This window comes from Schistocerca americana, chromosome 2 (genome assembly GCF_021461395.2).
Source record: "Schistocerca americana isolate TAMUIC-IGC-003095 chromosome 2, iqSchAmer2.1, whole genome shotgun sequence".
NCBI classification, from domain to species: domain Eukaryota; kingdom Metazoa; phylum Arthropoda; class Insecta; order Orthoptera; family Acrididae; genus Schistocerca; species Schistocerca americana.
In genome coordinates this window covers 1,058,580,566-1,058,605,910 of record NC_060120.1, presented here as the reverse complement: position 1 = coordinate 1,058,605,910, position 25,345 = coordinate 1,058,580,566, and the positions used below count along the sequence as shown (strand labels likewise).

The following is a 25,345-nucleotide window of genomic DNA, read 5'->3' as shown; positions in this document are numbered from 1 at the left end:
AGACACGAGCAGATCATCACTGATGGCTGAGCTTCCTACAGTGCACACCATTTAACAATGTAATTCACATTATACATTATAGTTATTGCTGCACATAACCAAGTCATATTTTATCTTAAATTTGGGGATAGTTTCTTGTTTACTCGCATATTAAGCTTAAAATAACAGAGTTTCTCAGTATTTTTACCAAAATAAATCATTATTTTCCTGAATCACAAATTAATGCAAAATTTATACACTTAAAAATTTAGCAATGAAACAGCCAAAAATCCCTCTACAGGATGGTCATACATTTTTGAAGTGATGTCGGTCCATGCATCTCCAATAACATCAATTTCCATCTTAATATTAAACTTTCGCCAGAAAATCTTGATGGTATGTTCATCAGCTACATTCTTCCATGAAATTGGAGAAAGTTTTATGCCTACATTATTCCTTAAATACTCGTTGAGAAACCGAGTACTCTTTAACAGATGACAGCACTGCACTCAAAACTAAAATCACATATGTATAAAAACGCAGGTAATGAATCCATGTGTAACAAGCCTGTATACTGTGTATTGCCACACAAGCCCACCAATTTTTCTAGAGGCCAAGCAAGTATAGTACAAATAAATGACCTCTTGTTTTCCTCTTTCTTCTTGGGTCTCTATCATTTTCACAGGCACAATCAGTTCTGACTGCAGTTCATCCTAAATTATTAATTCGAGTGTCAGATTCCTTTCAAAATGTACTCACGTCACAGTACTTTGGCGAAGTCCTCTTGTGTCTGATGGTTGAAGAGCTCTATGGACTGTGGTTCACAGCATAAATTTCTTTTGTGACAGATAATACTGGCTCAAGATGTCAGAAATATTGGTAGATTCCCATGGCACCCATGGTGCCTCCTAACAAAAAATATAAAAGGTCGCCTTCATAAAATTGAATACAACTAAGACCTCTATAAATCAGAGGTTTCCCACATTACTGTTCTTGCTTTCAGACCGAAGATTGGTTTGATGCAGTTCTCCATAATCTTCCATCCCGTGAAAGCCTCATCATCTCTACCTGACTGTTGATACCTATGGCCACTCTAACCTGCTTACTGTAGTCACACCTTGGTCTGTCTATAAATGTTTATGCCCTCTTGTCCCCCATCTCTCTCAATAAAAAATTAACTATTTTGATGTCCTGTCAACTGATCACTTCTCTTAGTGAAGTTGTGCAATAAATTTATTATCTCCCAAATCTAATTCAGTAGCTCTTCTTCAGTTGTAGGATCTACCCATTGAATCTTTATCATTCTTTTGTAACATCACATTTCAAAACTTCTGTTCTCGTCTGTACTGTTTACTGTCTTCACTTCGCTACAACCTTCAGAAAAGACTTTTTTTTTTACACTTTACATTTTATATTAACAAACTTCTTTTTCAGGAATATTTTTCTTGCTCTTGCCACTGGGCATTTTATATCCTCTCTACTTCAGTTAATGTCAGTTATTTTGCTGTCCAAATAGTAAAACTCACCTATGACCCTGCATCACATGATTTAATTCAACTACATTCCATTAACCTTAATTTACTTTTCTTGAAATTCAGCTTATAATCCGTTTTCAAGTCAGAATCCATTATGTTGAATTGATCTTTTAGGTTCTTTGCCATGTTTGCAAACCTCAACATACATCAAAGCTCTTATTTCACTTTCCTGAACACAAACTGCTTGAGTTTCTGGATGCTTGCTGAATGTATAGACTGTAAGAGTAGAAAAGAGATGCAACAAATACTAAATGAGATGTATGTGCTGCCTGGATGCCAGAGTAAAAAATGAATGTGTCAGACTCTACAACACACTTAACTCTCCGTGTCATTTAATATTGAGGGCAGATCTCCTGATAAGTTTACAGTTGCCCTCTTACTAAAATAAGAAAATACACTACAAAAATGTGGGGCTATACTGCAAGTTTCAGCTGGTCCTAACAGGCTCAACTGTGTTCATGTGAGCAGATCCTGCAAGCCATTGCCTCACAGAAATGTGTGTATACCAGGTGGACCCAACGTGATCATGCATCATCATTTTGAATGGTGAGCCCTTGTCAAATGTTGAATACTGGGCTGGACAACAGGTTGGAGGGTGCTGCACTGACAATACACTGCTATCAAATTACTTCAATAATGATGAAAGATGCCCGACATCCTTACACGATATCAGTCCATGACTAAACACTCCTCCCTGCTACACCTGTGGACCTACGTGGCTGCTGAGGGTTGTACTGGTACCTGGCCATCTCCACACTTCTATGATAGCATCAGGTACCAGACAAATCTTGCACTCACAGTCAATGACAATATGATATCACTGATCCACGTTCCATTCAAGATGTTCTCTGCCCAATGTCTTTCACACATCATAGTCACAGAGAGTTTCGTAGTGGATGCCTAGGCTCTATACTGATCATGTCGATAAAGTTGGGCGTTTCCAGTTTCCCCAAAAAATGCTGCCTGCAGTTCTGCTGCATATCCTTGGGACACCTTAGGACTCATAATTTAAAAACTGTGGGCGTCATCTGGTGCTGTCAACTGCAGGCAACCGCTCCAATGCCTCGTGTCTCACAACAGTGACCAAATGTTCGAATGATGCACCATCATTTATGCAAACCTAATGGGCAACATCCCATTCCGGCAACCATCTAGCCATAAAGTGACAACATGTGCACTGTGTAAGCTCAAAATGACCTTTTGCAGCATGGGTAGAATGAACTAAGTACACAAGCTGCTTTGTCCTGTTCACAGCACTAAGAATTGAGGATTACTTTTCCCCTACACACGTGGCTGTAAGTGGTTATTTCCTGTGGTCAGAAAAGTACTGAGAAAACAGAGACACAAACTATGCAAGTCTTGAGTGTATTGCAAAATACTTTTGAGCAGCTTATAGGTGACCAGATTCTTCACTTTCTCCCTGTCCGCAATATTAAATCTTCCAGTTCACTGGTCGTGATAATGTCCAAATTGCTCATAAGATACGTAGTTTGTATACTTACCCTCTTCACCATTCATGTCAGGCATCTCAGTTTTAACAATCTGTTGCTTCTGCTGATTCTGTTGATTTTGGCGGGTAGCAACAATATCTGGCATTACAGCATCAATAAGTGACAGGCTGTCCACCATTCGGTTTTCAGTCCCGTCCTGAACATAGAATTGAGACCTAATTAATTATTGCAGGTAATATGAAACTTCAAATAATTCTACAACAATAATGGAAATTCCTCAATGGAAAAGTAAAGGAAAAGCAACCACTTACCTATAGAGGACTGGTGGGTGGCAATGAGAAACATGTGATAGAAAACAGTTAACACTATGTTTTGAGCTCTTGCTTTTTTTCAAGTAGAGTACACATTTGCCCACACGACCACAAAGACCCCCAAATGTACAGCCTGTGGTACACCCGTAGTACACCCATGGTCTCAGTCTCGTCACTACCACAGGCATGTACATTTAGGTGTTTGTGTGGTGGTGTGTGTGTGTGTGGAAGCTTAAAATAATAATTGTACTAGATTACAATATAAAAAGTCAGGCACCACTGGCATGTACAAAAGTGATCCAATAGTAAGATTACTAAATATACGAATGCGTAGTTTCGTGGCGATATATGCTGATGAAATTCTCTTAAGACTTCCAGGTGCATCAAGTGGTTTAAAATCCACAAACATTCGGCAAAGTGTTCCTTGGCCACTGTCACGTGCTGATTGTCTAATGATTGCTGTTGCCTTTGCACTGCCTTCAGTAACATCACTGGCATTTGCTCCTGCGCTACATATGTTAATGTTTTTGTTGTGTGCTTGCCATACGCACTTTGATCTGCTGATGGTCAGGTTCCAAGCTGTGCTTATCTGCAGGCCGGCATTTTTATTGACAGTGTTCTAAGGAATTTTTATCTCAATTGCTTCTTTTATGACACTGTCCCAGAAACTATTAATCCATGTAACACCAGATGTCTCAGCAATGCAATACTGTGCCCGTTTTCTAGAGTATATTCCCCTATCACTAATTTCTCGCGATGCCGTACATGGAAAGACCTTGCATGTTCTACATGTTCAACAGTACATAGTCTTACATAAAACTGTCCATTTCCACAGGGTATTCTGTATACTCCTGTCATTCTGAGACCTACATCGTCTTTCACAGGCCTCATCGGTTGTCGTATTTTAGCTGGGATCCTGAGGACAAAATCAATTTTATACCTCTTTAGGAGCCAGCTAATGTTTCATCTTATTGAGCCAAAGAATGAGTAAACCACAACCATCTCAGTGTTGTCCTTGCGGAACTTCTACTTGCGTTTCTTTGGCAAGACGGCCTGTGAAATCTGGCAGTTGTTGTAGCCATTTCCCTTGAATACTTTTCATAAGTGGTTCAGCTGCCTTGAAAGGCTTTCAGTATCTGAAATGACTTCTTCTCTATGCATCACAATCCTCAAAACAGAACTCTTCTACAAAGGGTGGCAATAGTTGGTAGCACATATTGGTCCATGTGGGTGGGTTTCCAGTGAACACTGTGGCTGAGACACCCATTTTCTTTCTGGCAGATGAGAACATCAAGAAAAGGCAAGGCACCATCTGTTTCTACCTCCATCGTGAACTTGATGTTGTCATGGATGCTGTGGATGTTGTCCAAGAATCCTCCCAGTTTTTCACATCCATGAGACCAGACAATGATTGTGTCGTCAATGTAATGATAAAAGCAACTAGGCTTTGCAGGAACCGTGTCAAGGGTGATGTCCTCAACGTACCCCATAAGCAAGCTGGATTGACAGGAAGTAATGGATTCCCCATCATGACGCCATCCATCTGGTTAAAACAGTCCCTTAATAAAGTTGGCAGCCTGCAACTATGCACGGCTTGGAACACAGCCATCAGAAGGCGCAGCAAGTGTGCAACGAAAACATTACCATACACAGCACTGGAGTGATCAGAAGTGACATCACTGAAGGTGGTGCAGCTGCATAAGGATGGCAGCAGCAGTCATATGGCAGTCACCATTTGACTATACCCGAGGAGCATTCAGTCGAAAGCTCATGGATTTTAAACTACTTGACATTGCTGGAAGGCAGAGACAATTTTATCAAGATTACTAAAGTTTGCTTAAGACTTACCTTTGGTAAAATTAACAATAATTATGGAAATTCCTGGATGGAGCAATATGTTAAATAAGGGAAAAGCAAGCACTCACCTATATAGTGGATTGATGCATGGAGCACAGTAACACACTACAGAAAACAGCATTCACACTAGCTTTCGAGCACTAGCTCATTTTCCAGCAATAGTACACATGCGCGCGCGTGGGCGCATACACACACACACACACACACACACACACACACACACACACACACACACACACACACACACAAGTGCGTGCGCACAGGCAAACACCCCAATGCTCACTCCCGTGGCCATGGCAAGACTAATTATTGATAATTATTGAAAGTAGCTGCCTGAGCTCAGAGAGGTGGGGAGGGGATGGGGATCGACAGACACTAGGAGTGGGGGGGGGGGGGGCAGAGGCAAGTCTCCAGACATGACTTCATGGCTGCACAACAGAAAGCGAAAACTACAGAGCGTACAACAAAAACAGATGTAGGAAGAAAGAGAAGGGAAAAAAGGAAGGGGGAGGGGGCAGGAGAGAAAAAAAGGTGAAGATAAGAGAGGAAGAAAGGGGCAGGACAGAGAAGGAAGATGAGCTGAAAAATGGGAGAGGAGAGAGAGACAGAGGGAGATGGAGGAGGCCCAAATGGGTGGGGGGAGGAAGAAGGGTGGGAGAAGGCATTACATGATCTGGGAAGAGAAGGAGTGGTGCAGACAGAAGAGGGATGGGACAAGGCAAGGGGAACCAGTGGGAAGAGGTTACTGGGGATTTGGGGCAGGGGGGTTGTAAAAGTTCAGGATATGCTAGAGAGACAATTCTGACCTGCATAGTTCAGAAAAACTTGTGCTGTAAGTGACTATCCAAATGGCCTGCACAGTGAAGCAGCTCTTGAAGTCATTAGTGCTGTTGCTTTCCACAGCTTGGTGGTGGCCATTTATGCAAGTAGACAGCTGGTTACTTGTCATGCCCAAATAGAATAGCATAGCTGAAATACTGTGTAACATTGCTATTTTCACTTTTGGCCATCCTTATTGGGTTGGCACTGCCTGTGACTGGAATGCTGTAGGACATGGTGGTTGGGTGTATGGAACAGTCTGGCACCTGGACTGACCACAACAGAACAATCCATGGCGGGCACGACAGAGAGTAGGAATGGACAAGGAGCATAACTCTACTTTGAGGGGGGGGGGGGGGGGGGAGTATCATTTTGAGTAGGATATCTGTCATCTCAGAGCATGTGTGAGGCAGCCAAAGTCCTGGTGGAGGATGTGGTTGAGTTTTCCAAGGCCAGGCTGATGCTGGGTGATCAGGAGTACTAATTGGTGGCTGGTTAATAGGTCTACTGATGTCAGAGTAGCATATGGCATGGGAGACTTGTTTATGGATAAGCTGGATAGGATTTTATCTGATTGTGAAGCTCTATTATGGTTATTGGTACATTTCAACAAATACTGTTTTCCACTACAGATGTGGTGTCCACAGATGCCAAGGCTGTAAGGAAGGAACTTCTTGTCATGGAAACAGGTGATAGATTGTAACGTGGCAAGTTATTATAAGACGACATTCGTTGCAGTAAGGCACACAGCTGTTTGGTACAGTGGCTGCAGGATGGCTATGTTTTTTCTTCCCCCCCTCCCCCTGCTTTGCTCACAGCACAGCTGACGCTGCCTGCATGAGAACTTCATAGCATAACAGTCAGTCAATACGAAGATTCATACCCTCTACGAATCTAAATAATCCATATTAGTTATTATTCAATTTTGTTCAAATTTGGTACACAGCCTTTTGTTATTAATGGAGCGATATTGTCAAAATTTCAGATTTTTATTTATTATTATACCAGAGATAAAGAAAATCACCTGAAAGTCCTAAAACAAATGCTTGTTTTTTAAAACCATATTAGGAACAAATACAGATTGACTTGCATTATCATTTGAAGCCATTCCAAAGTTACCAGTGCATAAAAATCAATTAATTAGAATTTTCTTTTTTAACGCTTTAGTCACTGTGCATTATGTAATACAAAAATAGGTCAAAATTATTATTTGATTATATTTTGTTGTGTGAGTGTGTGAGAATGATTGATAGAGTGTATGTGGTACATACGTTAAAACTTAATACATCATTTTTCATAAAACCTTGTACAAACATACCTTGAGAAAGTTATGGTGCAACCATGATTCACATGATGTATGGCGGTGTGAGCTTGCTTTTGTATAAAAGCAGCCAGAATGAAAGTTAGAGGAGGAATAAGTTTATTTATCAATCTGGAGAAGAATTCCTACTTCACTTATTTTGGTTAAACAATGTACTAGAAATTGAAATTACTACCAGATTATTGATTGGATAAGGCAAGTATTGGTGCGAGAGAATGATCTGGAAGGAACATTCTGATTGGTCGCTTGGATCAACAGCCAATCAGAATTAAGCTGTTCCCAAGCGAATATAGTGGAGTGGGCAGTGAGTAGAATAGTTTGAGAGAGTTGCTTGCTAACCAGCCTACTGGTAACTCCATATTACATAGCTCTGTAAAAATACTCTGAAAAATGGAAGAAATAGTGAATTAATTGCAGTTCAAATACCTCGTGACTGGAGTTACGAATATTTTAATGAAAGTTTGGTGTTTCTAAATTAAATAGTTTGAAAGTATGAGTGTGTGTACTTTCTGGTCGCAGTAACAATTCCACATGGTGTGTTTCATGCGCTATACAGAATACTTTGGCGAGCACTTCTTTCGAAGAAGACCACTTAAATGACCGAATGTTTAACTCATGAATAGTTGTGGGTCGGTACCTGGTAGAACGTGAAAATTAGTCGGGTCGGAGTTGCAAAAATTCTGGCTACTTTTCAAGTGAAACTATGTTGTAGAGACAGTGAACTTAGAATGACAGAGCATTACCATATTTTTTTCCCTACTCTTTTCTGCCCACATCACTCTTCTGCTGTCCAGATTATGCAATGCCTTCTCCCACCATTCCCCCTCCCCATGGAGCCACTCTTCCTCTCCCTCTCTTCTCATCCATTCTCCCTTTTCTCTCCCACTTCTGCCCATGTAGCCATTCTCCCACTCCCTCTCTCCCCCTCTTCTCATCCTCTCTCCTTTTTCCCCTTTCTCGGTCCCCTTCTCTCTCCTCTCCCTTTCACCTTCACCTTTCTCTCTCCTTTACCTCCTACCCTTTTCTTGCCTTCTTGCTCTTTCTTACACTTCTGCTTGTTGTACCCCTTGTACTTTTTTCATCTTGTTTTGTGATCATGAAGTCAGCTGCCTGAAAACCTGCCTCTTCCCCACTTCCTGCTCCTTGTGTCCTCTCCCACCTACTCTCCACCTGCACCTCCATCAGCTCAGGCAACTTTTCAACAATAAACACATATCAATAATTAGTCTTGCTGTGGCCACGAGAGTGTGCATTTGGGTGTCTGTGTGGTTGTGTGTACTACTGCTGGAATAAGCGCTAGTGCTCAAAAGTTGCTAGTGCAAATACTGTTTTCTGTTACATGTTACTGTGCTCCTCGCATCAATCTGCTACAGATGACTGGCAAGTGAACCCACACAATAGTTTGGAGGGGGCGGGAGGGTTTACAGACCTCGGAGTACGGGGAATTTTTAATATTTTTAAAGACATATGGTGATTTATAAAAGGCCAAAAGAACATTCCAGTTCTAACTCTGTTAAAAACACACCTAATACTGACTTTTAAATCATTTTCTTGAAAGAACAACATACAAGTACACTAAATTTTTTCCTTTCCCTGTCAGCTGGTGGGGGCACCTTTGGTGAGTGGTTGCCTTTCCCTTAGGTAAAAACAACTCATTTATGGCAGCCAAACAGAAAATGAAACCATGTACATACTGGGTCTATGTTCATTGTTTTAACTGTGTATGTTAGTGTTACATTGTGTGCTATAGGTATTAGTACTCTCTAAAGATGCCGCAACTGATGAAACCACAATTCAGCTGCTAGTAAAAAGTACGAGTAAATAATGTATATGATTGCAGTTATTCACTATGTGCTGACAAGAGTAAAATCTGATTCACACAGAAAATTAGATGCAATTTACATTAACTTTGTTCAGTAAAAACAATTCAAGTGGATGTCTTTTTAATTTACCCTGATGACACTCAAAAACCTGCTACATTTATAATGTTTCACCTGCTACATTGAGTTAGCAATGACTAAACATAGATAATATTTTTAAAGCACTATACTTCACTAACTTCAACATTTAAAACTTTTGATCACCTTTAGGATTGATTGCCAGCAATTTCCAACATCTTGAGTAGCTTTTTCCCCCCATTTTTAATGGAACCACAAACAAACGCTTTGCCCACTCTCTCAATCATATTAGCATAGTCTCTCAATCATATTAGCATAGTCTCTGTTTGTAACAGCCTTTCCACCTGGATATTCCTTCAACTTGTGAACAAGTTAAAGATCAGTTGGTGCAAAATCTGATCCAAGCAACAGATAAACAGATAACTACACATTTAAGCAAGGTAATACCCGCTTCTGACCACAAAAATTATCTACCCATTTACATTTCATGAATAATTATAGATCAAAGTTACCATTTTTTTCTGATCTGGGATGCTCCTTTCAAGCTTTTAAGGCATTGCTGCCCAATTTTCTGCTCTTGTTACCTCAAACAAGGAGCACAAAAAGTTTAAAGAGACTTCACTTAATTTTGCATGACCTTTGAAAGATGATATACTTAGAAACTACTGTGGTGAGCTGGTAATTACCAGGAACTAACGGCAACTGAAGTTGGATCCCTTGTAAAAAAATCCTACTCAATAAAAGAAAAGTAGTTCAATTCACGGTAAATAAATCCTCGAGATGAAGGAGGTAGCTGTCTGCTGGATACCAGCCATCCCATAAGCCAGATATCCAGCCAAACACTGCCATGAAGGATGAGTCAAGCACGTAGATTCAGGTATATTCAAGCATTTGAACAGTTGCAAATTTTATCACTTTCACTTCTTGCTATTTGAGGCTACTACTAAAAATAATTTGCTAATTGCAAGATAATTTATTTTTCATCAATAAAGGCAAGATCACCTGTTTGAGATTATTTTGATATAAATAGTGACAATAATAAGCCAGCCATTTGCTCGTTCTGCCGATTTTTTTTTTTTTTTTTTTTTTTAGAAGTAAACACGAGAGGTATGTACTACTACTGAAGCATTAGATTGTCTTTCATTCTTTTGTTTTGAATTTTTGGTGACAATCATCAACAAGGTGTTTGTCCTCAGATTTACTGATTCACATCATTAAGTAGATATTGTATTTATAAAATACTCAGTATAATTTAACTTGCTTGGGATGTACAGATGCCTTGTGCAATGTTGTTGTAAAAAACCAGGGGTATTCCATGCAAAGTGGTCTAAAGGTTCCCACAAGACCATCAAAGATTTTTTGTGAAATTTAGTACAAAAATTCACACACATTCCAAACGAACATAAGTAAAGTTTTACTTTCACCAATGATGCCATCATAATCATGGGTGGAAGTAATGATGTATACAGAAATGAGGGTAAACATGCGACCCAGTGTTTAAAAACTACATTACTTGATGTGAAAGTTTCGAACCTCACAGTTACTAGCTTGCCTCACAGATACGACCTGCAAGACAATTCCATCGTAAATCTGGAGCTTGCAAAAGTAAACAGACAGTTCTACAAAATATGCAAGTCCCAACAAAATGTAACATTTTTTGATCTTCCTGATGCAAGAGATTTGTTTACGAAACATGGACTACATTATAATAACGCTGGCAAGTCATATGTTGGCAAAATGCTAGCGAAATTAATACAAAAAGATGACGACGTTGCAAGAAAACCAATTTCCATGCAACCAGTTTCGACCAAGGAAATGGAAAAACAGGAAAACAATTTCAAAATCACACACATAGTTGCAGCCACAGTGCCAGCTCAAACAGGAACATCGCATCCAGAAGATAAGACGGTGCCAGAACCAGCCGCAGAAGATACAGCAGAGACTGAAATTATCGTCAAGAAAACTGTACCTACTCATCATCCAGATGCTCACACACAGGGAAACTGATGAAAGGGGCTAAGTCTTTCCGAATTTGACCCAATACAATGAATCCAGAACAAGCAGTTAACACTCAGGTGGATGTTCCATTACTTTATAGTCAAATTAGTTTTAAAGACCCTCTACCTAATAATATATGCAGTAGTAATTTCATTATGCACTTAAGCATCAGAGGTCTGTCTGAAGGAATGATCAGGAAGCTTAATGATATAGAAATTTTGCCAGAAAGTGTGAAACAATCTGTGAAAGTAATACGCCTTACTTAACATTGGCTAAAATCTGAAAATATCAGTCTCCTGAATAAACTTACAGGTTATAAACTGGCTACCAGCTTTTGTAGGGCCAATGGGTATGGAGGCTCTTGCATACCAGTTCATTCCACGGTAGACTATGACATTAGACAGAATTTTAGCCATCTGAACTTAAAGAGTATAATATATTAATTATCAGCATTTATCGCACCCCTGGGTACCATATAAGCTCTGTATTTTTAGATAAGTTTGATACATTGCTACATAAATTAAAAAGTGAGAAACTGTACAAGAAAGTGGTTATATGTGCTGACTTCAACATAGGTGTAAGGACTGATGACAAATTTTCTTCACACTTAAAGAACCTGGTAGCCACAAATGGGCTAAATCTCAATTTTTATCAGCATACAAGAATTACAGCAACCTCTGCAACATGTATTGACAATATTGTAAGTAGTTATAATTACTATGTAAAAGAAAAGTTTCTTCTAGATTTAGGAGTATCACACCATAAAGCGCTATTTGTATCACTATCGAAGCAAAATTCAGTCTGCACAACAAAAAGATGTAGGAATTCCAGTCAAGAAAATGTGGAAGTATTTTGCAAAAAACTAAGCCAAACCAAGTGGACAGTCAGCAAACACACTGCCACAAGTGACAATTACAATAACTTTTTAACTGAATTCTTGGGTATATTCAATGAATGCTTCCCTTTTGTAGACAGTGAGGACCAGGTCCCAAAAAAGTAGATCCTGGGTAACAAAATGAATTAGAGTGTCTAGTGCTACTAAGAGGAAACTACATATGGAGGCAAAAGTAAATCGAAGCCCTCAATTTCTTAAGTATACAAAAAAAATTCGACAAAATAGCTAAACTAGCAAAACATACTGCGAATAATAACTTCATTTCAAATGCAAAATACAAATCAAAAGCTGTTTGGTCTGTTATAAGAAGCGAAGTTGGCAGTGAGGCAGAGAGAAAATCCCCTTCTAAAATAGTGATAAATGGTAGAGCTGTTACAGAACCCAGTGCCATTTGTGAATCATTCAATAACTTTTTCATAAACTGTAACAAATTTGGTGACTGTTCACCACCAAAAACAAAGCCCAATATGACAGACAGCAATTGCTCATGTTTTAAGTTTTCTCATGTTTACATCTCAGATGTCATCAAAATCATAATGTCCCCTAACAATTCAAAATCTGCGGGGTGGGATGAGGTCTCCACTGAAATAATAAAAATAGTCCGTCACAGTATTGCATACCCACTCTCTTTCATAATCAACTAATCTTTTGATGAGGGATGTTTCCCAGATCGATTAAAATATGCAGAAGATCGGCCCATACATAAAAAAGGCAAACAAGATGAATTGGGCAACTATAGGCCAATCTCACTCTTACCAATTTTCTCAAAAATATTTGAAAGAGCTGCATGTGATCAGATCGAAAATCACAATTCATCTAACAGCATTATCTTAGGCAATCAATATGGTTTCAGAAAAGGCTGCAGCACAATCCATGCAATAAATGAATTAGTCACAAAAGTCAGCAGATGTCTTGATGATAGAATGTGTGTTATGGAGTCGCCATGTGGACAACATACTGGATCGACTGAATAGCCTTGTATATATTACGAATATCTTGTATAGTATTACTGATTTAGCTGTAAGAAAAACTGTGTATAATGCATATTTTGTTTCAGTCATTAGGTATAGTACAATTTTCTGGGGGTCTGAAAAAACAAATTTACTTAGAGCTTTTAGACTACAAAAAAGAATTATCTGAGCAATGGTGGGAGCAAAACCAAAGCAACATTGTAAACCTTTATTTGTAAAACTAAATCTAACGAGCATTCCAAGCATATACATCTACGAAACTCTCACTTTCACGAAAAGAAACCCACAACTTTTTGAGGGCAACTTCTTCTTGCATTATATGATACTACATATAGAACGAGCTACATGTTACCTACCCACCGTTTAAAATCGTATGAAAGAACCCCATACTATATGGGCATGAAATTGAATGTAAAAGGTACCAAAAGAGGCCTGGAAAAATATCTGAAAGATAAATGTTACTATAGTGTAGAAGATTTCATGAATGGCAACAATGCATTATAATTGTAATTAAAATACCCCTTTGAAGATGTTACACCATATATATTATTAGTTTATTGTCTATTTTTAGTATTATTATATATAGTGTAAAACTGACAAATCACCTATGTCACAATCTTTGATTGTATAAGGCATGTTACGTGATAATAAAAATTGAATTGAATATTTGCAGGGATTTCGTCATTTATTTGATCCCATAGCACAGCTTTCAACAGTACACCCCCGAATTTTTGGCAGCTTTTGAGACATAGTATCTCTGGCAATATTTTCTTGAAAGAAACAAAATCTGTAAAACTTTTTGAGCTCTCTTTACTAAAATAATAATAAAGATTTCTTGCACAATTTTCAGATGGATAATTTAAGCAAAATCAACCAGAAAAATAGACACTTGGAAAATTGTGAAGTTTAGCTTTTTATATCTCTGGAAGTAATTGTGAGATAAATCTTAAATTTTGCACTTAATAAGTTACCAATGCAAGATCTTACATTATACAATTCATTCTCCTCCTGCTTTCCAGTAATTTACAAATTGAGGATAAAGTTGACAGTATTTGTAAAAATGCCAATATGAGTATTTTTAGCTCACTTTTACAAAAAAGAGTCTTCTGCAAACTCTTTTAAACCAGTAGCAGTGCACAATAAAAAGGCATACTCAAAGACTGCGGACAAACTGCTATGAACTTGACGAAAATTTATACAATGTGACAGTAGTGTAAAACCTGAAGGCAGTTTATACATGGTGTGTTGCAGCTCTTATGCAACACTTTTACTAACATCATCTACAGTGCCTTGGTAATGCACAGTTAAATTCTGAAGTTTATATAACCAGTTTATTCGGTAGTTACTACAGCAAAAAAAAAGAAAAAAAAGAAGACTGAAATATGTCATGATGAGTCGTGACAAACAACATCCCTTTTTGAAGTTATTCAAGTTCTTCTGACTCAATTTCACTTCCTAGTCATCAGGACTTCTGATAATACCTTCCCCAGAGACTACTAAACAATCGTAGAACATAATAAAATATGAAAAATTTGAGTACAGCAGAATATGATCGCATTTTCAAAGCACCTACACCTTGTCATTGACTTTTAGCGGCTTATTTGCTCGTATTGCATAGATTTTTAGGTGGTTTAAAACACGGTCTTTCAAATGACAATGGTTTTTGTGAAAGATGGCTAAAAATATCAATTCTTGGCATTTGTATGAACATTGTCAATTTTGCCCTTAATTTGTAAAATAATGGAAAGCAGTAAGAGAATGAGATCTTATAATCTAAGACCTTGTATTAGTAAGTTATTAGGTTTAAAATTTAAGGTTTATCCCACAATTACTTCCAGAGATATAAAAAGTCAACTTTGCTTAAATTATCCATATGAAAATAGGTCAAAAAATCTTTGTTTTAATTACTTCACTTAAGAGAGCTGAAAAAGTTATGTTTCGAAGTAGCCAAAAACTGTGGGATGCACTGTTGAAAGCTGCACTATGGGGTCAAACAAATGACTATATTTCTGCAAGTTTTATATTACAAAAGTAAAACTTTACTTACATTCTTTGGGAACACATGTGAATGTTCGCATAAAATTTCAGAAAAATATGTAATGGTTGTGCAGGAATTTTTTCCAAAATTAGACCACTTGGCATGGAAATGCCCTGCATTTAAACTAATAGAAAATACCTAACCTACCTTAAACCACATGAAATATTTCTTTTGTGTAGCAGATACTTCAGCTGTGAAAAAACATTTGAACACAAAACATCTAGATAAATTCCAAGCAATTTAATAAACATCCTGCTGTTGCACACCTACACCATCTTTAGCCGTACCCAGTATCCCCCCGTACTAGTTCGCCTTCAGCACTGATAGAAAAGCAACTGACTATATCAGAACTGTTTGAAAGGAAAGAGCTTTGAGGTGCAAATGGTACAAATATTGTTACTTAATAGTGTAAATGATTGCGCTAGACACCATGCCTTTATCTATCACAGAACAGGACAGATTTACAAGTCTCCTAGAACAAGCATTACCTTGCTGTAAAATGCCATGCTATCATGGACTGTTGGGATACTAATCAAATTGCTCACTCATGACTGTGGTGCAAACACTATGAAAGCTGCCAGCTGCTTTATCCATTCACTGCAGGAGTTTGTAATTGAGTCACTGAAGGTCCATGTTGAAGTTACAAGAATAATCACTTCTGGTAGATCTCTTGAAACGCACTGCAATCATTTGCACTTCTCTCAAGAAACACTGTTGGCGACTCAAAAAGAGGAACATTGTTCAGAGTGTTGGTTGGTTGGTTGGTTTGGGGAAGGAGACCAGACAGCGTGGTCATCGGTCTCATCGGATTAGGGAAGGATGGGGAAGGAAGTCGGCCGTGCCCTTTCAGAGGAACCATCCCGGCATTTGCCTGGATTGATTTAGGGAAATCACGGAAAACCTAAATCAGGATGGCCGGACGCGGGATTGAACCGTCGTCCTTCCGAATGCGAGTCCAGTGTACAACCACTGCGCCACCTCGCTCGGTTATCAGTTGTTATAAGGTATCAGCACAACGTGTAATTTCCACCCTTTATATTGCAGAGCACCTGTTGGAACAAGAAGAGGGCATGTCTCTGAAGTTGTCTGATTATGACCTGCTTAGGAATTTGATGTGTCGCCCTGAAGTCCTTTGAACAAATAACAAATACAAGATCTGGTCCCTTCTGCAAATTCAAATAATACCACATACTGCAGCGTCAAATAAGTATTTAGACCATGGTGAGACAGTATAAAAAACACTGACCACAAATGAGAAATTTTTTGACAGCTGAATTAGAAAGTTGTTTCAGCTCCTTAAATGAAAAGTCAAATTACTTGATTGCAACCTGTCTAGATATAAGATTCAAGACAGACAATTCGGGATTTGTTGAAGCTGAAAAATCTCAACAATTCCGATAAAATTTTGCAAAGATTCTTCCACCAATAGCTTTACAACTCTAATGCTTGCCAAAAGAAGTAAAGGAGACGAGACTGAATCAGTTGTGACTCACAAAACTTATTACGTGTTTAGGGAGTGCTTTAATGAGTCATAAATGAAAATAATGTGTGACAGTCAAGAAATAAATGTGACTCCAAGCAAGATTAACTACTAACTGAAAGTCTAAACCAACTGCAATTGGGATCCTTATATTTGGCAATGTAATCAAATTTGACAAAGTTTGTCAGATTATCTTTCTGCATTTTGCATCAGTGTATGTAAGGAAAGAATCTTCCCTGGAGCTTGTCTTATTTACAATGACAAGTTAAATTCCGCATTACTTCTTTTATTTTTTTAAATTTTAGGAATAGTTACAGAGCCCGTAGATTCTATTACTGAAATACTGAAAAGTTTCAAATTCTTACAAATGTCATGGTCATGATTTAAGAGAGCTTGAACATTTTATTCTGTGTGAAGACTGGATTGCAGGAGCAGATAGCGCCCTATCAAAGACAGTTAAGCTGTAGGCCTAGTTGGAATTAGAATTTGTGGATAAAGTTTATATTTGTCATATCATATGCTTTGTTGGGGGAATGCATTACAGGTGACTAGTGTTTTTGAGGGGGGGAAAGGCACAAATCAATTTCTTTGCAGGTAAATTTATTCTGTGTATTGAGGACCATGATGTAGAAACTAATTCCATTAGGTCTGCTACAGACTGTAATAAGAGAGCAAATGGTTGGAACTGTTCCTGGGCTCCCATTTTATGCCACTTCACACAGAAGTGATGTCACAAACGTGAAAATAGCAAAAGAGTACAAAGGTAAGTAAGTCACTTTGTTCAGATGACAGATGCAAACTGTAATTACAAAGAAATGTTGTTCAGGTATGAAGAAAGATCTGGTGTAATGAAGCTTCATGCAAATCTTCATGACTGAGTGAGGTGGCACAGTGGTTAGCACAATGGACTCACATTCGGGAGGATGACAGTTCAAACCTGCATCTGGCCATCTCGATTTAGTTTTTCTAAGATTTCCCTAAATCACATCAGACAAATGCCGGGATGGTTCCTTTGAAAGGGCACAGCCAACTGCTTTCCCTAATCTGAGCTCATGCTCCATCCCTAATGACATCATTGGTGATGGGATGTTAAACACTAAATCTCCTCCTCCTCCTCCAAATCCTCATGAACCATTTTGCCTTCATTTCTGTTCTATTCTGTGGACCAAAAGAGCAGAATGTAGTAAGGGCACAGTGCATATATTAGGGTGGAAAATTGTTGAAGGTCACAGAGTACCAATAACAATCCATTACTTGTCATGAACATAGCTTTTCCACACCACGATCATATTCTGGCTGTGAAAATGCATTCACTATGTTATTTACAGTAGCACATCTGCAGTTCTATTTCCTTATTCATTATTAGACTTTCTTTGGCATTATCACGACTTTGTTCTATGTTAATAACTCTGTACTTACCCGGGCTGAAGTACTGTTCTTCCTGACACTGCACTTCACTCATCTCCACTGTACGTAACTTAACTTCAGCCTATCTACAGGAATTGGTTTTTTTTTTTTTTTCTGATGACAACAAATTCCTGAGTAATGTCCCATGCCCACACAACTCACCCCCAACTTCCCCAAATAATCAAATAGAGGATCATTTTACCATAAGAATGTTTTACCCACGATGATGCCATGATCACTAAAGCAGAGTTGCATGCCCTTAGGAAATGTAATGCTTATAGTCTCCCCATGCTCGCATCCATTCACAGTATCAAGACAGCAAGGACTTACTGGTTAACATTACAATGACAGATTACGCAATCAACCAGACTGTTTCCCCTGCATCAACTAATACGTCTGTCTGCTATCTCACTTCAGGAATCATATGTTAGTCTGTCCTTGCCACAGATACCTCACTAAAGTGGCTGCAGCTATTGTACAGGAACCTCCCATATTGGTTAAGTCAAACCGGAGTATATCCGTACTTAATATTCATTGGGGAGAGGGGGGGTTAGCGTGGTTTTTATCTTGTTTTATGTGCTATGACTAGGAAAAGGGATTTGTAGTGGTACCATTTTAACTGTAAATAATTTTTGTCTCAAGCACCTACGAACAAGCGTTTGTGCTGATATGTACTGGTATCGTAGTGTTAATGTGGTAGGGATACCTGATTTAGGTATCAAAGTACGCACCAGGTGTGATATTACAAATGCATCCTCATCATTTTATTCTGGCTGTCTACTGTCTGCTATTGACAATGAATGGATGTAGTTCTGGCAGTTTCCCAAGGAGAGTGGAGCAAGGTGCCAGGGGCTGAAGCCATAGATTAACAAAGTACGGATCAGAGCCAGTTTTTGGAGTCTGTGAACATGAAGTATGCAGGCCAGCATGCCACCAATGGAAAACACCAACAGGGATAAATTCTGTGTTATGGGCACAATAAAGTGTTCGTATATGCGATTTTTATCTGCTTCTCTTTGGCTGTAGCTACAATGATTTTATTTTCAATTTCCCTTACTTCTTCCTCTTTCTGAGGTAATGGTCTGTTTGTCCTTCTTTCTGTGATCACAGTACCCCATCATCAACCATTTTTAATTATATTCAAGTTCTCAACCTTCTGATGCTATTTCCAGAAGCTCTCACAAGGTACAGTTTCTAGTGGCTCAAGGATGCTGGACTGGACCACAAGCACAATCTTCAATTAATGATAGAGAGTGAGGTGACATTACCCGGTTGTTAATTGAGCCTGTTTCAGCTGACAAGTATGGGGTAGACAGGCAAGGTGGGGGACTGTCAACAATTAAAATGGTGAACCACCTGCCTTCTTGTCACTTAGACAGCCAGTAGTTGGGTGTTAAGTACATCATAATTTGTCTAGTGGTTAGGGTACATATACAGCCTAGTGGTTAATGTACACATACCAAGTAGCATGATGCCTACCCTAAGTCAAAGGAGCCAACATGGCCAGAATTAATTAGTTGAGCTTACTCACATGTTCATCATTTATCATTTGTCCTTTCGATCTTTTAGAGTTCTCAATAAAAATATTAACGAACAGAATGAAAAAATTTGTCCATACCTTACAGTGCTTATACAATAACAAATTATCAGAAACACACAAAGGTATTTCTGGGAACTATATAATTTTAATAATTCAGGAAATTAATCCACATATTAACACAACAGAAAAATAATACTTCTTACCTCTCCTATGCTAATTTCAGCTTCTGTGTACTGAAGTCCTTTCTGCAAAATACTGAGCAATGCAGCAGGTGGTACTAGTGCACCATTGATGTTAGACTGTGCTATGTGTGATTCAATGCCAAAGGTGTATGCGGAATGTTGAAATCCTGCAAAAACAAAATGTCATTTAGCTAACAAACTATTGTTGCAAACTGGCACACATTTCAAAAAATCTCTGCTGGAACTATATATTTAGTTAGTAAATATGAGGTCCCATACAGCCCTTCACTACTACTTTGATCAATGTTAAGCTTTCTGCAGTGATTTGTGGCCAGGTAACAGTCAGTGATTCAAATGTAACAACAGTGAAAATTATAGTCTCGTATTTAAATCAGTAAATGCGCTCTCTCTCTCTCTCTCTCTCTCTCTCTCTCTCTCTCTCTCTCTCTCACACACACACACACACACACACACACACACACACACACACACAATAGTAATGGTTACAGATATATGTGACTCACCAATCATTAGTAAATAAATGGATGAGTCAGGCACTCTGCTATATACACACACATTGATATCTTCCTAAAGGGGTAAGGTGTACTCCAGACACTGCACAAAATTTTAAAAGTGTCATCACATTTGTCACTGAGAGGACAGTTTCCCCTCCTAAATACACAACTGACTGGCAGTCAGAATACAGTTAACCTACTCAATTTAAGTGTGGTGTACTGAAATTTGCCTGCTACATATGGGAGCAGAAAGCCATGTCCAATTACCTCATCCTGGCTTGCTACTTCCACCGTCCAATTACCTCATCCTGGCTTGCTACTTCCACCACTTGCCTTCCAGTCACCCTCCGTCCCACTGCTGAACAGCCTTCTCATTCAACAGTGTAGGAAAGATCAACTAAGGTCATTACAGACAAAGCACAAGTTAAAACAGAGTAAAGACAGGAAAATAAATCAAATGTTTCTTTTTGAAAGAACCATCTTGTCATTTACATTATGCAATTTTGAGAATCTGCAGCTCACCAACTATCTGGACAGCCAAACAGGGATTTAAACTTGCTCTTCTTGAGTACATGTCCAGTGCCGAAAAAACCACTGTGCCACATTGCTCGATATGGCCCCTAGAACAGTGTTTCCCAACTTGGGGGTGATTACACCCCTGAGGGGTAAAATGAAATTTTCTGATGTGTAAAAACTAAATGAGTCAATTCTATTTCAGTCACTAAACTAAATGATTTTCAAGAGATCATTACTATTATAATAATTTTGTAAGGCTCTAATAATAATTACATAAATTATCAACAATTACTTTTTCTCAAATGGCTCTGAGCACTATGGGACATAACATCTGAGGTCATCAGTACCCTAGAACGTAGAACTACTTAAACCTAACTAACCTAAGGACATCACACACATCCATGCCCGAGGTAGGATTCGAACCTGCGACCGTAGCGGTTCCAGACTGAAGTGCCTAGAACCAGTCGGCCACATCGGCCGGCACTTTTTCTCAATTGGTAGCATTAATGCAGTGGAAGTTACAGGTTCCTCACACTGTTCACCCACCGTACAAATATGTTATGCTTTGTCCCACACATCGCTGATGATAGATATGAGACATGCACCTAATAAATGCTAAATATCTGAAGAAAATATCTTCTCCATGATGTAGATAGTATCTGCAGTAGTTCAGAAATTACTTCTTTACTCACTTCAAAACAGATAAATGAATTAATTGACAGCATGACACAGCAGTAACTACATAAGGGGTACTATAATGCTGTAAACGTTCTACTACTACTACTACTACTACTACTAAAAAACAAACACCGACGGGATTAAGAAACACAACATAGTGCTCACCGCGTTTTGTGAAGTAAAAAGGCGTTTATAAAGAAATGAACTACACAAAAAATTATATTAATGTGTGTGTGTGTGTGTGTGTGTGTGTGTGTGTGTGTGTGTGTCCTTGGAACCTAAAAGAAGAAAGATCAGATACAAAAAAAAAAACGTGAGTAGTAACGATTATATAAGCAAAACATTTTGACATGCCAAAACCAAGTTTTTAAAAAATCAAGATATATGTCAATTAATGAAATTTACATTTACATCGTTTGATTTGCAGATGACAACCTATCAGTGCAGGTCACCATACAGTCGGTCCTGCAAAAACATATAACGTAAAATCACGCTAAGAATCAAAACGCACAAAAATTTCCTTAGGCCTCACTTTGTTAAATCAGTTATGACCTAAAATACTTTCACTTTCTACAGTTTCCAATAAACAAAAACCCACTGACGATGGCATAGAGGTGCTGAAACATGTCTAGGTAAAAAAGAAAAAATGTGTTTGCAAAAATGTGGAACCCATATCCTGTAACTGCAAATGCGAAAAGAGTGGACAAGAGCTGCAGATTCAAAAGACGAACATGAAGTGGACCTTGTTTCATTTTCCTAAGGGATACCACTATTTACCATATGTTTGAACTGCCGCCCTCCTCTTGACACAGGGCAACATGTGAAGTGAGTCTCACTGGCTCAGTTTCAGTTTCAGTGAAAGACAGTATCTCAAATTCGTTGGTAAGATGGTTCAGTATAACACTCTTAGTTCTACCCGATTCCTGTCTGTCCTGTACAAGGCAACTAGCCCTACCATAGGCGGTGCCACTCGCGGTCTAGTGGGCGAGTTGTGACAGAGCCCATTCTTCCCAAAGAGACAGAATCCACAGCAGAGAATAGTACTTATGTACATACACGACTCTCAGACGCTACCCAACGTACCCATTCACACACGTTCCACTTTTGACAGTTTCTTCTTTTTTTTTTTAATTTCTGGAGCTGTTAAGCTAAAAGTACTGTTTGCAGTTCTCACAGTCCCGATTTTAATCTTTCTCTGTCTTGGCTAACGTAAATACGTAAACATTTCTTTCGTCTCTTTTTCCATCTGTATTGTCTCTAGATCTCACAAAAACGGTGTCGCTCTGCTCTGCTGCTGTTGCCTCTGTTTTCGCCCTGGTTGTCGCTTTGGAGAAAGAGACAAAGTACAGCTACAAATGTACCCTTCCACGATTAGTCGAAAGTTTTCCTTCTCCAATTACTTCGACTGAAACAATGCTCAAGTTCTGCCTTTTTTTATCTTTGTGAAACGATTGGAGCTACTTTCTTGAAAGTACCTAAATTCTACTCTATAAATTATACCATGTCATCAAAACAGGTCTGGTTGAATCTCTAGTCATACAGGCCTACATCTAAAGCTACAGCTAGTAAGATGATCTCCTTAGTCACTACTGCTGTCGTCGTCTCGATTGGCCGTGCTAGCAGACGGCAAAAATTCACTAAAAGGAACTGGTAGTGCTGGCACTTACAGTTCTCGCTCCTTAAATCTACCGGTTAACACTGGAATGGAGGGCGGCGACGCGAAGGCGCTCACCAGGTCGACGGGGAACGCGGATAGTTGGTCGAGCTTCCTGACGCTGGCGGCCTCTAGGCTTCAACTGAGGCGAAGATGGCGTCTGACGTGCGAGAACTACGGTATCTCAACACGTCACAACACAAGCTCCGCCCATACGAACCTCCGAAATGCGTCCTTTGTCACGGGGTGCATCCAGGCTCTGGGCGCGGTTGCCAGCTGCCCCAAGAAGGCATCAAAAGAATGCAGTCGAGACAGACAATTAGAACGAACAAGGGAACGACAAAGCCACCGTCCACTACCAGCCCAACACAACTCATGAACAATCAGAACCAACCTACCGCTAGTAGGACCACCAACATACTTCAAAATTCGGAAAATCTGAGACAACTAATGCAGAACAAACAGACTCTGTCATCTCTTCTTGATGGGATTGGAAGAACCTGTTGACGTGTTTGAGAAATGAATTTAAGTTTTTGAGCTCGACCTTACGAGAAAAAAAAAATGTATTCTATCTCTGTGTACTAAGACATGTTTTGACACCTGTGTGTGTGTGTGTGTGTGTGTGTGTGTGTGTGTGTGTGTCGAGACTTGCGGAAAGGCACACACCGTTGTCTAAACATGTGTGAGTAAATAAAGAAAATGCATGTGGCGAAGTTTGAAACGCCAAAGTTGGACATCTCTTTCTACAGAAAGCGGACCAGATCACACTCAAGAAACAGCACAATGTCCTCAGTACTGACCTCAAGGATATAATTAAGACTTACATCATGTATAAATCAGACAACAACTGAGGAACGTTTTAACAATAGTCAACATCTACAAAAAAAATCAGGAAGCACATATTACAGAATTACTTAAACAGGAAAAATATTTCTATCAACTTTCAGTTCCAAATAAAAGAAATGGAAAATTTCTTTTTTTTCCGACACTTTTCATAGCAGTGATGTTCTAGTTTCCAGAATGAAATGTTCCAGTTTGTTTTAAACAACTGAACAAATAATAATTTAATAAATTAGTTCATTAAGGTACTGTACTTCATCACTTTAACTGTGATGTTCACTCTAGGGCCTTCCATAGGACTCTTGGGTTTATTTCGTTGATCTATGAAAAAATCTCTTTAGTTTCTTTACATCGTCAGCCTCTTTGCTACTATCATGGTTTCAAGGTTTTACTGAAGCTGATCGATCAATGTCCTTAAAACTATCTATGTTAGTTTTCTTCGTTTCAACAATGATCGAGAGGAAATGTATGCTCTTTCGACGCCTCAAATGACACTGCCTTTGCTTTTTAAAGAAAATAAATAAAAACTCTGGCTTCAGATATTTTGTATGGTAGCTTCACTATTGTTAATCTGTTAGCAGCAGTGGGTTTGAAATAGTACACGTCATCCCTTTTCCGGAACCATTCATGTACCATGCTGGCTCGGAACCTCATAATAATGTGGTGTTAAGATTATGGTTTAAAGTTTTCTGAATTCCTTTACATTGGTATCAAGTACATTACTAGAAAACATGTAGCTGTGACTCCTGATTGGGAAGCAGCTGCTACTTTGTCAAAAATTAACAATAAATGACTAAATATTCAGAACTGGCAAAACTCATTTTTGTAGATGTCGACGTGTGTGCAAGATTAAACAGGCATAAAATCCATGTAGCAGTCTCATTTTGAATATATACATAAATTATTTCTGCAAATTTTGTAGTTTTTGTATTTTGTGAAAACGGTCCTCAGTTGGTATTATACTTCACACAGCCAGAAAAGATGAAGAAAATGTAACGATTCACCTCTTCGCGGAGGTGAAAGACGAAGGGGTGAGAAACTGCTGCAAAAGAGCGAGCCGGGCGCGGCCGGGTTTTTCCCCGCAGTGGAGGGGGCTGATGCGTCAGGCGACAACTACGCCGGCGAAAAGGATGGCACCGTCATGGCGGACGCTCGACGCAGCCAGCAATGTGACCCAAATAAGATTGCTCAAATTCCTTTCCACAGCTTACGGTCATCGTATTCGGAAAAAAAGGCACCGCAGATACCGCAGAGGCGAAACAAGCTCACTACAGTTTACTTCATCATTATACGACAACTTTTACGGAAGATACACGCAAACTGCAATTACAAATAGAACTGAACGTAAAGAAAAATTAATAGCTTTAAGCTACAACAACATAATAGATATCGATAGATAGATGGATAAGTCAGCTAATGGTTCAGAATGTCAAGCTTTTAACAACTCATTCATAACAAAA

General features: G+C 38.9%; 1 protein-coding gene across 1 annotated transcript in view; it reads right to left on the bottom strand.

The window, feature by feature from the left end:
• Positions 1–25,345, bottom strand: part of LOC124596473 (F-box-like/WD repeat-containing protein TBL1XR1) — a 166,489-nt gene that overhangs the window by 62,346 nt on the left and 78,798 nt on the right. The window contains exons 2-3 of the mRNA XM_047135616.1: positions 19,704–19,849; positions 3,017–3,161 (exon numbers count right to left, since the gene is read on the bottom strand). Coding sequence (XP_046991572.1) covers positions 3,017–3,161; positions 19,704–19,849 — 291 coding nt within the window. The remainder of the gene's footprint in view (positions 1–3,016; positions 3,162–19,703; positions 19,850–25,345) is intronic.